This window comes from Mirounga leonina, unplaced genomic scaffold, assembly GCF_011800145.1.
Source record: "Mirounga leonina isolate KUSES-001 unplaced genomic scaffold, KU_Mleo_1.0 Mir_151, whole genome shotgun sequence".
Classification (NCBI taxonomy): domain Eukaryota; kingdom Metazoa; phylum Chordata; class Mammalia; order Carnivora; family Phocidae; genus Mirounga; species Mirounga leonina.
Window position 1 is genome coordinate 87,507,385 of NW_023270377.1, and position 18,227 is coordinate 87,525,611.

The following is an 18,227-nucleotide window of genomic DNA, read 5'->3' on the forward strand; positions in this document are numbered from 1 at the left end:
CAATAAAACCTGTGAGTCTATACATAAACCATGCAAGTATTGAAGTTCATCATTAGCCATTTTGACTCTTGTTACTGATAACAAGTAATAATCATAGCATCAACATTCCATCTTTAAAAGCAACTGAGGAGTACTGTTTTCAAGGGCTATATTTTCTCTGTTTATGATTTTTATTGTTACTTTCCCTACTAGAAAGGAATAAATTATTGATGCAATTCTCTTGAAAGATCTGCTTCAAACACAACTATCAAAAATATTGAAGAACAAAGTAAAAAAAACAATGTGACTGAAATTCTAATGATCTGTCTTTATGTATGAGTTTATGCTTCAAGAAACTTTAAGATTTATTGATAATCTTTTATGGCAAATAAAAAGAGACTTAACCTCATTTGGTGCAATTGTCTGGAAAGGTAACACTTGATATTTATCCAAATCAGTTTTGGAAACAGATTAAAACTACAGATAGTCCCCTAAGAACTTCTGGAAATCCTCTCCAAACTTTTGTTGCTCTTTACCAGTGATCTGACACATTTAGTTCCAAGGTTAATATGAGGACACACTATCATCCTCTAGTTGTGTTTGATTCTTATTCATAGTCAAATATTACCACCTTCATAAAAACTACATAAATAAATAAAACTTTGCCCTGAATATAATAGGTGTTTGAGTGGTGGTCCTAACTGAGTCAAAGCCATTCTCACAGTTACCATTTCACTACCTAGGTGCCATTTCTGTTTCATTCTAAGGACAGACTCACTAAGGAGAGTCGCGGAGCAGTTATGACTGCAGAGGATGCTAATTGGGTAGAAATTTAGACAAAAATAAATGTGGCAGACATTTACATGCACAAAAACTGTAACCTGATGGAAACCATGTTAAATCTAGTTTTTAGAAAAAAGGAGTCCTCTCTTTTGTTTGTGTCTCAAACAGACAAATACCTACGGATTTTAAGCCTTTGTAAATACAAGGGGAAGTTGTTTCTGTCTGTTCAACAGTTCTGAAACTACCTAAAATGAGGAGTAGGTCCCCCAAAGACTTCAGTTGGCTTTACTTTTTTTACATAAACCCAAACTCTACTTCGGTATCCCAGACCAACTCTTTTACCGAAAAGAAGTCAAATGGAAGAGTGACAAAGTATATGTTTGAATAATTCCTTCTCTCTTGTGGGAAGTGTAAATCAGGATAAACTTCCTGTTAATGATGGGCGTTGGGTAAGAATTTCTCTTTACCGATAAATGGGAACGGTAACATTGAAATGAGATCTACCCAGTAGAGATTTGATATGATTTCTTTTCAGTGTTGCTAATGCATCCTTTCACCTTGTTGAATTTTATGTTTCTGAAAACTATGGTACTTACAGTCACGCACTCCTTTGTTTCCTTTTGTTTTAATCAGTGCCCAATCCATGCTTGGACTTAGTATGTGAATTCCTGTGTTTGCTGAATCCTTTTGGAGCTACGTGTGTGTGCCCAGAAGGCAAATATGTGATTAATGGTACTTGCAGTGATGACAGCTTATTAGGTAGGTAAACGTCATTATTCTGTAAACAATGAATTAATTTGTATGATAAATTTTCACACCTCTTGAAACTGAACAGAATTAGCTACACAATCGTCAATGCAGTTGCCTTGATATCACTGGTTTTTGAATGCCTGCATAAACTGTTCTCTCTGAGGATGACTTCCTAATTGATTTATTCTACATTTATTCACAGAGCTGCACTGAACATTTACTATGCATCTAAGATTAGATTAAGACCTTTGCAGTCACACACCAAATCAAGATACTTTTATATAGCTCTTTATCAGTGAAGATAATGGTATTTCTGAGGATGCCATTTCCTTACATGTTTAAACCCAACCTTAAAATCCCTTATTCATTCATCAAGTTCATAGTGAACAACTTTCTTGCACCAAATACTAGTTTCGAGACTGAGGACAAGGGGCTCCTGGGTGGCTCAGTTGGTTAAGCGGCTGCCTTCGGCTCAGGTCATGATCCCCAGGGTCCTGGGATCGAGCCCCGCATCGGGCTCCCTGCTCAGCGGAGAGCCTGCTTCTCCCTCTCTCTCTGCCTACCACTCTGCCTATTTGTACTCTCTCTCTCTGTCAAATAAATAAATAAATAAAATATTTTTTTTAAAAAAAGAAAGAAACAGGATAAGAAACTAAGTTGTACTTTCTTCTGCATAAAATTTGATTCACAATACATACTACTAAATAAATATTTTGAGGGCTTCTGAGCAAAACATAGCAGTAATTTAGAAGCTAAGGACTAATTTAGAAACAAAACTGACAAGATTGCTTCACTCGTAGAGCTCATATTTTAGAAGCTACATAAACATTGAACAAACATTTAAAAAAGTAAAATGTTATTTCAGATGCTTATTATAAGTATTAAATAGCAGAAAGTCAAAAAATAAAATAATGAAAATCAAAAACCAAAATAGTACAATGAGAAAAGACAAAAAAGAGACATCTCTCAATTATCCAGGTAGACTGATGAGAAGTTCCCTCATAATCAAGACATTAGCCATAATGGAAAAACAAATTACTATTAAGCGAAAATAAAATCAGCACTTACTAAATTTTATGACACAGACAAAAACACAGTGCTGTAAAATCCCTTGAGGATCACAACATTTTTCCAGTGAGATACACTTAGGATCTCTTCACAGCAGGACTTTCTACCTATTGTATTTTTCTCTGTTAGAATGAACTCCTCACATGAAGACTGTGTCTTTGCCCTCAGTCAGCCTCTCCACCCCCTTATCATTTTCTCATTGTTCTCTACTGGGAGTTATAGGCAATCTGAAGACTTCTACCTTTCCAAGACTCTAGGTGTCTAAAACTATCATAACTCCTTCATTTAATATATATTCTTTAAGCATTGGATATGCAAAGCTGAAAAGTTTGCAAAGATGATATGATGAATGACATAAACACCAATAGATATTTGTGTGGATAGTGATACATGGCCCAGAAGAGACAAGAGTTAAAACCATTAGAAGAATTCAGATGATCATCCAATTAGAGAATTGATTACAATTTTCTATAGAATATGACCCTAGGACAGGGTCTGCCAAAACAGAGGGGATTCAGATTAAGTGGGAATGAGGGATCAGAACCCTGAGACAGAGGAACTGAAAAGGCGTGAAAATAAGGCATGTAAAGAAAATAGTGAGTCATTTATTTGAGTTAGTCTGTAGCACGTGTGAAACAGTGTTGTGGGTGACGAGGTTAGAAATTTCTTAACAGAGAGCTAATTGTGAATCATGATTGGTATTTGGGATGAGTCCTTTAGTGCCAGTTCTTGAAAAGGTAGCTGTCACTGGCACTAGAATGCACCCTTTCTCTTCATTGATTATCTTTCCAACCAGAGTAGCTGTGATCTCAACTGTGATGATCAAATAGAATTAAATGGATGTTTTCAAATGTTATTAGGCACATTTTTTACTAGCTGCTCTGACATGTTCATGTAGGTAAGCTATGTTTGGCCACATATTCTCCTTAACCTCTCAGAAGGAGATTCTTTAAAACAAGTCTTTCCCTGTAGAAGATATGCCACATTTTTATTAGTTCCACACACACTCATAACCAGTGATCTCACAGGTGTCCCTCTGCCCCTATGTACTGTGTCTACTTATACTATTGTTTGGGTGGGAGAGACCCCTGAGAGAGAGATGAGAATTCTGCACAGAAGTATTCTACTAATGCCACCAATGTGACTTTTCCATTGACTCTGATGTTGTCAATGTTGTTTTTATGGTCAAGTTGCCTACAGTTTTCGTTGTTTTTGCATTATAACTAGACATTAATATCTCTTCTACATACTCTCCCTTTTTTCTTCTTTGCTTAGTATAAATGATTTATCTAAAACTCAGATTAATTTATCCCATAATCCCAGCAAATACACAGGAAGAAGTTGGCCTGGGGTGGATCTGAGGCAGAGTTTTGGTTTAGGCCAAGATCTATCAATTAACTAATTTGTCTGGCCCTGTCCTCCCTTAGTCTCAGTTTCTTTTGTGTAAAATTAGATTAACAATAAATATCACTACTACTTGTAATAATAATAATAAATATTTTGAAGGCTTATGAACAAGGCATAATGTAAGTATATGTATATTATTGTTTTTAATTCCCCCAAATCCCCAATAATAATATGATCATTGCCCCCGTTTTCTCGGATTAGAAAATTGAAGCAAGGCTCAATTGATTGTCTAACATTACTTAATAATGGTGGTCCCCCAAGGTGAACCTCGGCATTCTACACTCTTCACCATCCCCTAGTACACCCCAGTGCCTCTATAGTGCCCGCATCACCCATGTCCAGAGTCACTGAAAAGAGCAGAAATGACATAGATAAACTGCCTAGCACAATGCTTTGCAAAAAGTAGACACACAGCACTGTAAGATAAATCTATCATTAAGTAAGCAAGCAAATGAAATAGATTTTTTGCTATATTAATTCATCAAATTTTATAGTTTTATGTTTGAAATGAGAAAGCATTTTTTTCTAAGTGTACACTTACTGAGATCTAAAACTTTTTTTTAATTTAAATTCAATTAGCCAACATCATAATGTTCAATGATACATTAGTTGCATATAACACTCAGTGCTCATCACATCATGTGCCCTCCTTAAACTCTGTGAGAAATTTCAGTTTTACTATTTCAGATTTGACTGGAAGGCATGATTATAGAAACCTCCTAAAAGTTCATTTTTTTAATTTAAAAGAAAGTCTTATATTTTAAATAATCAGAGTGTTAAAAAATATTCACATTGGCCACTATGCATATGAGCCTTGGTAGCAGACAGTTTGGACCACCTCAGTGAGGAATATAAATAAATAGATTTCAGAATTACTGATTGGTGTAGATAAATGCCAATTGATTTTTTCCTGACATTAACATTTGATATAGCCAAGTTTTTCTGCTCTTTATAATTACTTGCCTTTCTCTAGCTGCTATTGTTAAATGATGAGACACTGAATATTTTTAATCTTCATGTAAGAAATTTGAAATTCAAATGTTACTCATTCTTGGAGAAGTATTTACCTGCTCTTTCCTATAGTTGATTATAATTGCTGGACTTGGCTTCTGGGGGTGATTTAGTTATTGGCAAAAGCAGCCTTCCTTTTCATTATAGAACTATTAGAGTTAGGTTTTGAAACTCCACTTCTATTTCATCAAGCAGTGTTATATTTTAAAATTTCTGGTGCCTGATGAGGCACATTACAGAAGTGCACATGTCCTAACATGTAGAGATTTTGAGTCTCTATGTAGTTTACATAGAACATTTACAGATGAAAATGAACTCCCCCACAATAATCTTAACTGTGATCATAATGCCTTAAATATTTATCTTCACTGTTTACATTCACAACTCCAATCAGGGATATTTTATGCTGAACGAATTAGAAATGCTTGGTTGAATTTTAAACTAAGGAAGTATATATTTCCATTCTAGATCTTTCTTGAGAATTCAACCTCTGTGTTCAACTCTTTGCTTTGCAATGAGGCAAGTCTCAGAATTGCCTGGTACTGCTGATAAATAGTCTCTATTTATGATAGTGGATGTGATATTTGAGTCATTTTTTTTTTTTTTTTATTTGAAGTCACTGAGGCTCTTTAAAGTGCTCTTGTGATTATTGCAGTGATATATTAAAGCTTTTGCTATTTTGGGGCCAATGGATCTTGAATAAAGAATACAGGCTGTTTTGATTTTACCTTACTTTGATATAAAAGAGGCATGGCTTTAGTAGAAGGCATATTCTAGAACACAATGCTTCTTACAATATTCTCAATCATTTGTGTTCTATTGGGCATCATATATCCTGCCCTAAGTAAAGCAGTATTTCTAATGGAGTAAGGTCATGTCAACACACATAACCTGAAAAATTATTCAAACCAATTCTTATCATAAATAAGACTCATCATATTTTTAAAAATAATTTTGCAACCCCAAGGAATAACCATCCTTTTCTTATTCTCAGCCAAAATGTATTAAGTAGACAGATTGTGCCTAAATATTTTCCATATGAAAATTTTACATATGGAAATGTTTCTGACACTGTTTTATCAACATCTTGTACCAAACCTAAGTGACTTTTAGTTTTGAGTTGTTTATACATAGTTAATAAGGATGTATATCAAAGAATGTATTTTCATTTAAATGTTTTTCTATACTGTAAGTTATATGTGTGTTTACATATATATATATATATCTGGTATATATCCATATTCCATTAAATATTCCATATCTGATATATATATATATATATACTATATATACACAATATATGTGTAAATCCAATATATATATACTATATATATACATACTATATATACTATATATACACTATACATTTATCTTACATATTTCAGTTTGGTTTAATATCAAATAGTCCTAAAAATATGCTATGTTTGCTTATGTCATAAAGAAAATGTATTGATTGGAAAATATTTCATTTTTAGGAAGCTTCAGTTGGTTTTGTTATTTAATGCTTTAATAAATACAAGAAATGGTTAATAATTCTTTAAGCCTAAAGAAGAATAAAAATTAAGTATTTGTATTCCCCATTCAACAGTGGTTAAAGTTGATTTCTCTGTTTTCAGATAGTATTTATAGTATTTTGCTTCTTCCACTTTTATATTAGGGGTATTTATTTGAGAAATTTTATGAAAAAAAAGTAAATCTGAATATTTAATTTTTGTATATGTGAATTGTTCTTATTCTACCATCCAATGAATAGCCTGCTAATTTGTACATTTCTTCTTATAACCAGATGATTCATGCAAATTGACTTGTGAAAATGGAGGAAAATGCATTTTAAATGAGAAGGGTGACTTGAGGTGTCACTGTTGGCCTAGTTATTCAGGAGACAGGTGTGAAGTCAATCACTGTAGCAATTACTGCCGAAATGGAGGCACCTGTATACCATCAGCTCTGGGTAAGTATTTGAATTTCATTGTGCATTCAAGTAATTTACATTTTTCCTTATATGTGAAAAATATAAAGAGGGTATGTAATGTTAGAAATTTAATTCCTGGTATCTTTATAAAAAATAAATTAACACAAATTAAATTTAATTATTAATTCAACATAATAGTATTTGTTCCAAGCTCAGTATATTGAAGTTCAAGTCACAAAATCTAACAATAGTAATGATCCTTATCCTGTGTTGAGTGCATACCATGTGACAGGGCTCAGTGCTTACAGGTATTCTGATGCTGGCTTAGAATGATTAAGTGAAATCAGTTTTATAAGCTTTATATGTTTGATTCCAAAATCTGTCCTTCTTTATTTTAATTTATTTTATTTTGACATTTCATGGTTGAGCTTTTTTTTTTTTTTAAAGATTTTATTTATTTATTTGAGAGAGAGAGAATGAGAGAGAGAGAACACATGAGAGGGGATAGGGTCAGAGGACCAAGCAGACTCCCTGCCGAGCAGGGAGCCTGATGCGGGACTCGATCCCGGGACTCCAGGATCATGACCTGAGCCGAAGGCAGTCGCTTAACCAACTGAGCCACCCAGGCGCCCAATGGTTGAGCTTTTTAAAAAATATTTATCTAAATTCCAGTTAGTTAACATTCAGGTGTACAATATAGTGATTCAGCACCTCCATACAACACCCAGTGCTTATCACAAGTGCACTTCTTAATCCCCATCACCGATTTAACCAACCCTTCCCCACCCACCTCCCTCTGGTAACCATCAGTTTGTTCTCTATAATTAAGAGTCTGTTTCTTGGCTTGACTCTCTCTCTTTTTTTTCCTCCTTTGCTCATTTATTTTGTTTCTTAAATTCCACATACAGGATCATATGGTATTTGTCTTTCTCTGGCTGACTTATTTCACTTAGCATAATAGTCTCTGGCTCTGTCCATGTTGTAGCAAATGACAAGATTTTGTTCTTTTTTATGGCTGAGTAATATTCCATTATATTAGATATAGATATAGATATAGATATATAGATACCACAACTTCTTTGATTTGGGCTCTTTCCATAATATGGCTCTTATAGATAATGCTTCTATTAACATTGGGGTGCATCTGTCCCTTTAAATTAGTATTTTGTATTCTTTGGGTAAATACCTAGTAGTTCAACTGCTGGATCATAGGGTAGTTCTATTTTTAACTTCTTGAGGAACCTCCATACTATTTTCCTGAGTGGCTGCACCAGTTTGCATCCCCCCCCCCAACAGTGCAAGAGGGTTCCCCTTTCTCCACATCCTCGCCAACACTTGTTTCCTGACTTGTTAATTTTAGCCGTTCTGACTGGTGTGAGGTGGTATCTGTAGTTTTGATTTGCGTTTCCCTGTTGATCAGTGATGCTGAGCATCTTTTCATGTGTCTGTGGGCCATCTGTGTATATTGTTTGGAAAAATGTCTATCCATGTCTTCTGCACATTTTTTAATTGGATTAGTCTTTTTTGGATGTTGAGTTTTCTAAGTTCTTTATATATTTTGGATACTATCTCTTTCTCAGATATGTCATTTGCAAATATCCTCTCCCATTCCGTTGGTTGCCTTCTAGTTTTGTTGATTGTTTCCTTCACTGTGCAGAAGCTTTTTATTTTGATGAAGTCACAACAGTGTACTTTTGCTTTTGTTTTCCTTGTCTCAGGAGACATATCTAGAAAGAAGATGCTATGGTCAATATCAAATAGGTTATTGCCTATGTTCTCCTCTAGGATTTTTACAGTTTCCTGTCTCACATTTAGGTCTTTAATCCATTTTGAATTTATTTTTCTGTATGGTATAAGAAAGTGGTCCAGTTTCGTTCTTTTGCATGTCCTTTTTTAATTGAACAGTTAGCCTAATGCTAAACCTCATTTGCTATTGAAAATTAAGTTAAATTTTAAAATTAAGTTAAATATAAATACACTATATCAGTACATCTGATAGCATCATAATTCCTATCTAAAATCATAACTACTTTGTGGGCATTGCAATATAGTATATAATATGCTTTGAAAATATCAGGTTACTACATGTTAAGATATACTTGGAATTCTTATTAATTTATGCAATAGCTCTGTTTGTAAAAAGTGTTTGCTACAGTGCATAAGTGAATAGTAAAATGTATTTTTCTACTTAGTGCTATTATATTTAAAATATGTTCCCACGGGAAAAATTAACCCCAATGCATAATAAAAATATAATTTGTAAATTCCAAAATTCAGTGCAAAGGACACTATGCAACTATTAAAGTGCAATTTATGCACATTTAATTCTACTACAATAAATGCAAATTTAGGGGCGCCTGGGTGGCTCAGTTGGTTAAGCAACTGCCTTCGGCTCAGGTCATGATCCTGGAGTCCCTGGATCGAGTCCCGCATCGGGCTCCCTGCTCGGCAGGGAGTCTGCTTCGTCCTCTGACCCTATCCCCTCTCATGTGTTCTCTCTCTCTCAAATAAATAAAATCTTTAAAAAAAAAATGCAAATTTAGTGAAATGGAAAATTAATCCATATGATCTTCACATCCCTTACACGGTTAATTTCTGTCTTACTGGGAGTTCTCATTGCTTCTATTGCTTATGCTATTCTTTGAAGTATTTAGCATAATGCTAACTGAAAGAGCCACATGAAGAAGCATTTTCAGTGGAGTTCAGAGGAACCAAACTGTTTCTGATTTGCATTCTAATAGTAAAAGCATTACTATTTCTTTGAATTTGATAATATTAAGTCTATAAATATTTTTGACTTATGATTAATTGATAATTAAGGTATTCTAGCTACTTAATAGAATTCTGAAAACATATGCAGCAAGTTGACTGAAATAAAAAGACACTAGGTCTTACTATATATTTTCATTCTGCCTAAGAGAAGCTACTCCTTACAGTAGAGTATATTCTATCGTTGTGGGAGAAATATAGTACTGGGACCATGCAAATAAAAACTGAATGAATGTTTGGTAAAAGGGTATGACCTGTAATTGTATTTTAGTAACACAGATACCATTTCCTTTAGGGGAGAAGCTTTTCTTACACACATGAGTCATTTAAGAATTTTATTACTTGATTGTTAATTTTCTCATTAAGATAATAAATTTTGGGGGGGTTACAACCAGATGCTTTTCTTATATTTGCCTTTAGAAATATTTAAATGGAAAAGAGTTTGGTACTCCAAACTATAAATATCTTTCCAACCTGCAGTGGATCCACAAGGACAAATCTCTATGAAACATTGAATTTTCTGCCCTGTCATGGATCCTGAACTATATGTGGATACAGCACAACTTTTAATGTTTTGTTCAAATCATTTGTCGAGATCTTGCTGTATTCTTAAAATCTGTATCGATTTTATCTTTGCACCCAGATAGATTATTAGATCTTGATTTACATAGATAACATGTTCAGAAAAAAATTATATTTCAAATTAGTAATATAAACGAGTCCTTATATGAATTTAACTTGAGATATGGCCATGTAGTTTATTGTCATAGAGCACCTAAATATTAATAATAATATCATATCCAATTAAGTCATCTACAAAGCATTTTTTACTTTTAAAAATATGGTTTTATAAAAACATTGTTTGGTTTTTATAGACTGTAAAACCTCATTATCTCCACACAAATGTTAATTTGTTAAACAAATCCCAGTGGGCAATTCATGGATTTATTCACTGTTGGTTTACTTACGTTTAAGCCTTTTGGCAAATTCCTATGTGGACACTCTATGACTAGGGTCTGGGGCAGCCTTAATTAAAATTTATAAGTTTATAACAGTTGTATAGAACTATAATAATTGAACAAAGGAAATGTCAGCAGTTAATTAAAAGCACACATCTGAGAGGCATAATTAAAATTTTGCATTGAGTGTTTCCTCATTCCTTAAGTTTTTTTTTTATAATAGAGAAAACTAAAAATAAAATATATGAACTGTATTCATATAGGAAAGTACTACAAAATGAAATAGTTTGACATTGATTATATCGACAAGGGTGCATGTAGTTCATTTCTATGACCTGCTCATAGGAGGATATTAAGATAAAGTTTGCTTTGGGCAAGATAATGGAAATGAGAGTAAGCATTGAATTATTCAATCATTCTATTATAGAAAATAGAGAATAATTGAAGAATTTTTCTCATCATGAATATAATGAGGATATTTACGTGATTAACTCTATATATTTACAATTAATCTTCACTTCTATAAATATTTATTCTCTAAAGTATGTTGATGGGGCGCCTGGGTGGCTCAGATGGTTAAGTGTCTGCCTTCGGCTCAGGTCATGATCCCAGGGTGCTGGGATCGAGTCCCACATCGGGCTCCCTGCTCCTTGGGAGCCTGCTTCTCCCTCTGCCTCTCTCTCTCTCTCTGTCTCTCATGAATAAATAAATAAAATCTTTAAAAAAAAAGTATGTTGATATTGTTTGGTATTTCCCTTACTCTTAGAGTTCTGTTATTTAGACTTTTAATGTTCATATCAAAAAGAATCAAGGTTTTCTACACAGCTGATTTAGAGTAATAGAGCAAGAGAGTTTGTAAATTTGGGGCAATATACCCAAATACTCCCACACGTAAAGTTTGGAGTTATGCAGAAGGGAAGGCAACTTTTAATTTAGGGAGTTTGAAAGTGCACAAAAGCAGGACTGCCTAGGTAAAGGAGTGACAGTGCAATTTTTTATAGTAGATAATACATTTGTATTGAATGTCTTAAGTGAAAGTCTTTAGTGAAAATGTCTTAAGTGAAAGATGAAAGCAGAAACTCTCACTGTAATTCTCCCTGTTACCATATCAATGGACTTCGCCAGTGAAAGGTTTTTCCCCAGAACTAAAACAGAAAGTGGCCCCTGTTAAGGAAAGGAAACAAACAAACAAACAAAAAACCGATTCTTTTCATTACTTTTCAGTGCAACAGAAAGGGCTTTTAAAATAATAAGTTGATGCTAAGACTTTTCTTTTTCATTCATTCTGGCTCTTTCTGCCCAGGACACTGGCCCAAATATGAGGGGGGCATATATGGCTGCCATCAGATATGATCAAATATGGCTGCCCTAAAAATGTTTGCTCAAAGGCAAAACTAGGAACTTTTGGATACCCTCAAAACATCATGGGACTAATGACAAAACGTAAATCCTGATGTCTCTTAAGTCCCATCTCTACCTAGGACATTAAGTACACAATCACCTGATTAACATCTTGATAAAGGGTGAACATGCATTCAAACTGCCCATCTTTGTTTTTCTTTCACTTTTTATTTAAATGAGAGCTGTTTTTAATTTAAATTAAGCTTGATGTCCTAGCTTCCTTAACATAGATACTGTTTATATTTAGGGAGTGCTAAAAGCTGGCTATTTGGTCCTACTGGCTTTTTGAGGATCTCAGAGAATATTTTGTTGAAAATATAAAATTATAAAAACATTAAATAGGGCACATAATTTTAACAAATAAGTGACATAGAAATACATAGCCGTGACAAATCAAGTAGAAAAAAATACAGAAAGCAAAATGAGCAAATGGCAAAAGAAAAGTCTCACACACACATGCACACAAACATACAAAAAGAGGAGAAAAGAGGAAAAAGAGGAAGGAGGATTTTGGAGAGGAGAAGTACAGCAGGAGCCCCGTCACACACCGATGAAACCAGCATCCTTCAATCACTATCAGAAGAAAATGTTCATGGTACAAATCTTGAAGCAAGCAATTTTGAAATACTCACCAAGAGTTTAAAAAGTTTCTGTGTCCTTTAAATAAAATTTTTAGAAACATATCCTAAGGATTACATAATGATAAAAACCAAAATATTTAGAAGTAAAGATGTTCATTATAGTGTTACTTGGAATATAAAATTGGAGATAGAAACCTGAATCCAAATAGTTAATATGTAAGATACAGCATATCTAAAAGATGAATGTTATATGATAAATACAACCAGACTTGTAGAATAGGATAATATAGTAAAATAGTCACATTGTATTTTATTTTATTTTTATTGAAGTATAGTTGATACACAATGTTGTATTAGGTTCAGGTGGACAATTGAGTGATTTGACAGCTCTGTAAGTTATGCTATGCTCATCACAAGTGTAGCTACCATCTGTCACCATACAATGCTATTACAGTATCATTGACTATATTCCCTGAGCTGGTACCTTTCATCCCCGTGGTTTATTCATTCCATAATTGATAGGCTGTACCTCCCACTCCCCTTCATCCATTTTGCCCATCCCCACTGCCTCCCCTGTGGCAGCCACCAGGTTGTTCTGTGTATTTATGGGTCAGTTCTTTATTATTTGTTTTGTTTTTCAAATTCCATATATAAGTGGAATCATATGGAATTTGTCTTTTTTTTTTAAAGATTTTATTTATTTATTTGACAGAAAGCACAAGCAGGGGGAGGGGCAGGCAGAGGGAGAAGCAGACTCCCCGCTGAACAGGGAGCCAGACATGGGCTCAATCCCAGGACTCTGGGATCATGACCTGAGCCTAAGGCAGATGCTTAACTGACTGAGCCACCCAGGCGTCCTGGAATTTGTCTTTAAATACCAACACAACTACTAATAATAACACTACCAATTAAGTATTTGCTATGTGGCAGACATTGTGCCATGTGTTTTACGAACACATAGTAGGCATTACTAGCACCATTTTACATAATGAGATGCAAAATGAGATCTAGTGAAGAAATGTAAGTTTTGCAAAGCCACATAATTAATAAATATCTAATAAGATTTGATTCCCAGGTCTGTCTAATACCAAAAAACAAATAATTTAACTTTGCACTAAATTTATTATTTAGTTCCCTGTTAAATATTCTTATGAAATATTTCAGGATGACCCATTTTTACTGAGACTAGTTTTGGTGTGTAAGGGCCATGTAAGACTAGCGAAATTTCAAGAACTCTGTGAGAATCCAAGGCATTTCCATTTTTCTTATGAGCAATACAATCTTTAGTTGTGTCAATGAATATTCCTTAATAATATGTATTTTTGATTATAGATGATCAACACCTTTAGTTATATTTTCACCATATTTGACATTAGCTACTATTGATTATCCAGTTACATCTCAACATTTATTATTTATTTACCTTGTTGCATGAAAATTTGCTGGCACATTTTTGAAGATATGTGCAAAGAGTTTCCATTTGTCTATGAACAGAAGCAGATCAATTAATAATAAATTAATGGAGCAATTAAACTAAGCTCCATTTGTTGTGTACAGCTAGTAAGGCACTTTGCTAAAATATAATGTCCAACTTAAATATGCAACAGACCTAGCACTGGGAGAACCTAGTCTTCAGAAATCGTGTATGCTACCATACACGACACCAATGTTTATGAGAAGAATTTTCTCTCTTGTGGGTCATGGGAGAGTTGAACCTACTGAGCAGGCAGAGACACACTGAGGCATATGACAAAGACTGAGAATGAATGTCTGTCATTTTGGAAGGAGAATGAGCCCAGAGTCAGAAAATTGAGACTGAACTATTTGGATAGAGAGACAATTGTTGAACCCATGAAACTGTATCACCAAAAAGAAGTTTAGAGAATATATTTTAAGAGACAGAAAGAGAAAACACAAAGGCAACTGAAAAGGACAGTCAGAAAAAAAAGGAAATCAACAATGGTAGTGTCTTAGAAACCAAGCAGAGATAGAATTTTTTAAGAGTAGATGTGTAATAAATGTGTAATAAAAAATAAAAAATAAATTTCAAGGATAAAATGTGTAAAATTATGGAGAACATTTGAGGAGGAGGATGATTGAAAAGGAATCAGTGGATTTAGGGATTAAGAGATCAGAGATAAGCTTTTCAAGAGTACATAAATACACAGTAAAGAAAACACACACTAACTTCTCCATCCCTAAACCTTTTTTACCACAAGGGAATCAGAATTGATTTATGTGAACAATACCTTCGTATTGAGGGATCTGTCCTCTCCTCTGAAAAAGCAAAGAGAAGTAACAGATTAAGATACATCGTTTTGTATATTGAAAAAATAAAAACTGTAAACCCAGTAAAGGGTTGGGATGTGACTTTATGATCAAAGATTTTGTCATATATTTGGTAGAACTGGAAGCTGTGCATGTAGACTCTTTCTTTAAAAAGCTCAAGTATATATCAAAATTTGAAGTTATACAAGTAAATGGACTTGATAAAAATACTAGGTGTGCTTTTTTTGTTTGTGTTTGTTGTGTGTTCTTTCTTTTTAAAGTGTAGAATTAAGCATGTTGAGAAAGTAAAGAGAGAAAAAGACCTATCCTTCAAAGTTAAAGATGCTGAAGTCTGAGACTTGATAGAGAATTTCTGCTTTATCCCATTGCTGCCATACAAATTCAAATTTAATTTTATCTTAAATAAATAATGGAGACAAAATGTGTAATTTAAGACAATTTTCCAAAAGATTTTCTTAGAATGTTACAGTGTCTCTTTAGGACACAGTTACAAAGTGATAAATGGTGAATCTCAGTAGAAATAACAACAACAATAATAATACTAAACAATTAGAGCTAAAGTGTCACTGAGTGCCTTCTATGTGCCTAGTACCTTTAGAAATGCTTTGCATGTATAATCTCATTTACTTTATTTGATTCTACACAACAACCCCATATTATTATCCCCATTGTTTTGCATAGGGGGAAAGAAGCAGAGAAGTGATGTCCATGGTCCCCCCACAGGTAATTGGCACAGATAGTCTATATCCAGGCAGTCTGACAACCCACACTTTAAAGGTCTGAATGCTATAGAAGGCGGACTGATTAGAGGCAACAAACTGATCCTCCCCCTCCTTCCTCCGGTTAATTGATGCTCTTCCTGATTATACTACTCTTGTAGGCTGTCAACTCCCAAACTCCCTGGATGCTTCACTGCTATAAATCTATACCTTAGTCATCGTAACAGTATTGTTACCTTTTCAAATGCCAAAATCAAATTGAGCTACCTAAAAAATCTTTATAAATAAATCCAATGCAACTTGTTAGGGTACACCCAGAGAGATTCGTGAAAATATTAGATGGAGCCCATTATAAAATTCTGTGACAGGTGGTTCATTTCCCATCAGCAAACAAAAGATCTGCTGTATCAACACACAGCTTCAAGTTGGTAATGTTCCCCTGAATATGAAGATTTCTACTTGTCAAAAAGAAATCTTTTAAAAGGAAGAGAAAGAAGCCTTTTGAAAATAATTCATCCAGAATCTAAATGATGTGAGGCATAGGCTGGTGGTGGGGAGAGGTGGGGGACAACCTGATCACTCCGCCCTAGTTTCAAAACAGCTGTAGATGAGATAAAAGCATGGTGTCATTCTCTCAGTGACTGGGATAGTTTTCAAGTGCCCTAGTGGGTTGCATTTGTTTCTTTCAGACTTCTATCACTTCAATGTTTTTCACTCCTAATTTTAAAAAACCTGGAAAATAATGGAGAAAAACATAAATCTACGGTGCTTAAGTCCTACCACCATATGGCACTTTTTGTGATTATTCTAATGCATTTTGATTTCTCCTGTACTTTCTGTTCTGTTTGTTTCACATTTAGCTCATGTTAATTTGTGTTCCTGTTTATATGTTCTATTTCTTTGTAAGGCATTCACTGTTTCTTGTTGATGAAGAGGAATTACTTCTTTTGTTCGGAGCTTTCGTTTTCCTTGGTAACTGTGTTCCAACAATTCTCTGTCCTCTTCATCTTCTACCACTATTCATTCTCTTGTTTGTGTCTTTGTTTTTCACCCATTATTGTTCCCGTGAAGATATTTTGTCTATATGTAAGCAACAACTAGAAAATTCACTACCATTATAAGAAAAATAATTAGCTAAAAGTTTTAAAGCCATTTTCTGGGAGTAGAAAACATGATGTGACTCAGCTTTTAATGTACGTAAAATTCACCTTGCTTCTCAACCTATTAATAGGCATTTATCTGCTGCCAAACTAATAACATTTATACATAAGTTATAAAGCAATGCTACTCACCATAAAAATGTATGTAACTTTGTTCACTGAGAAGCAATAGCTTCAACTATGTTTAAGTACGTGGAGAGCTTTCAAGGCAAAATAAATAAATAGATTGTGGAACCTCCACTTATTTATTCCCTTGGAAATACAGGTGGATTTTATTTGGAGGCACTTTATTCACTTATGAGTGCTTTTCAAAAAAATATAGAATGTAGAATCTATGGCAATAGAGAAAACATATCATTTTCACACTTCAAATCTAAGCCTTATACTCATACATTTTTGTGACCATTCTAATTATGCTTCATGTCTACAAAGGTGAGAGAGGAGATGGTTGGATATTCTCTGATGCTTTCACCTGAGTGACATTTCCAAGTTCTAGTTAATTCAGATCTATAACTAAATTTCTTCTTTATTCTCTTTCATGTTATTTCTTTACATTTGCACAACCTCTAAGCTTCACTTTTCCCCATTACAAATGATGGCCATTATTTCATTTTGTTTTCCTTAATCTCTCTTACAGAGCTAGTTCTGTACTCCATTTTCCACCCAGCCCTTGACATTCCAGGCAGTTAGAGAGACTCATTCCTGATATAACAGTTAACTGTGTTGTGTTCCAAACACCTTAAAGGATTGTTCACCTTTACTTGTGATGTTATTTTCCACAGAGCAAATAAAGAAAAATATCCACAAATGATCCATTAGATTTGCTCTTGGGTGCTGTTAACATTAGACTTTAAATCATCTTACTAGTCTACAAGTGACAGTCCTTTCCCATGAATAAAAAATCTCAAAATGAAATAAAATAGGACTTACTAAGTGCTTATATACTAAATGGAGTATGTATATTTACATCAACTAAAATAAATAATTGCATAAGTATTATAGATGCCATACCCACTTTAAACATATTAAAATATTTATAAGTCTAAACTCATGCTTTAGCAGTGGTGGTACATGATAATTCAACACAGAAATATGATTGTCTGAGGGGATTATACTAAGTGAAATAAGTCAAGCAGAGAGAGACAATTATCATATGGTATGTGGAACATAAGGAATAGCACGGAGGACCATAGGGGAAGGGAGGGAAAACTGAAGGGGAAGAAATCAGTGAGGGAGACAAACCATGAGAGACTCTGGGCTCCGCAAAACAAACTGAGGGTTTCAGAGGAGAGGGCGTTGGGGGGATGGGGAAACCAGGTGATGGGTATTAAGGAGGGCAAGTGGGTGTTATACGCAACTAATGAATCGTTGAACACAAGAAAGAAAGAAAGAAGAAAGAAAGAAAGAAAGAAAGAAAGAAAGAAAGAAAGAAAGAAAGA

At 34.1% G+C, this 18,227-nt stretch overlaps 1 protein-coding gene across 1 annotated transcript in view; it reads left to right on the forward strand.

Moving 5' to 3' along the window:
• LRP1B (LDL receptor related protein 1B) overlaps positions 1–18,227 on the forward strand; it is a 1,834,834-nt gene that overhangs the window by 1,752,433 nt on the left and 64,174 nt on the right. Inside the window, exons 82-83 of the mRNA XM_035008121.1 lie at positions 1,396–1,521; positions 6,785–6,949. Coding sequence (XP_034864012.1) covers positions 1,396–1,521; positions 6,785–6,949 — 291 coding nt within the window. The remainder of the gene's footprint in view (positions 1–1,395; positions 1,522–6,784; positions 6,950–18,227) is intronic.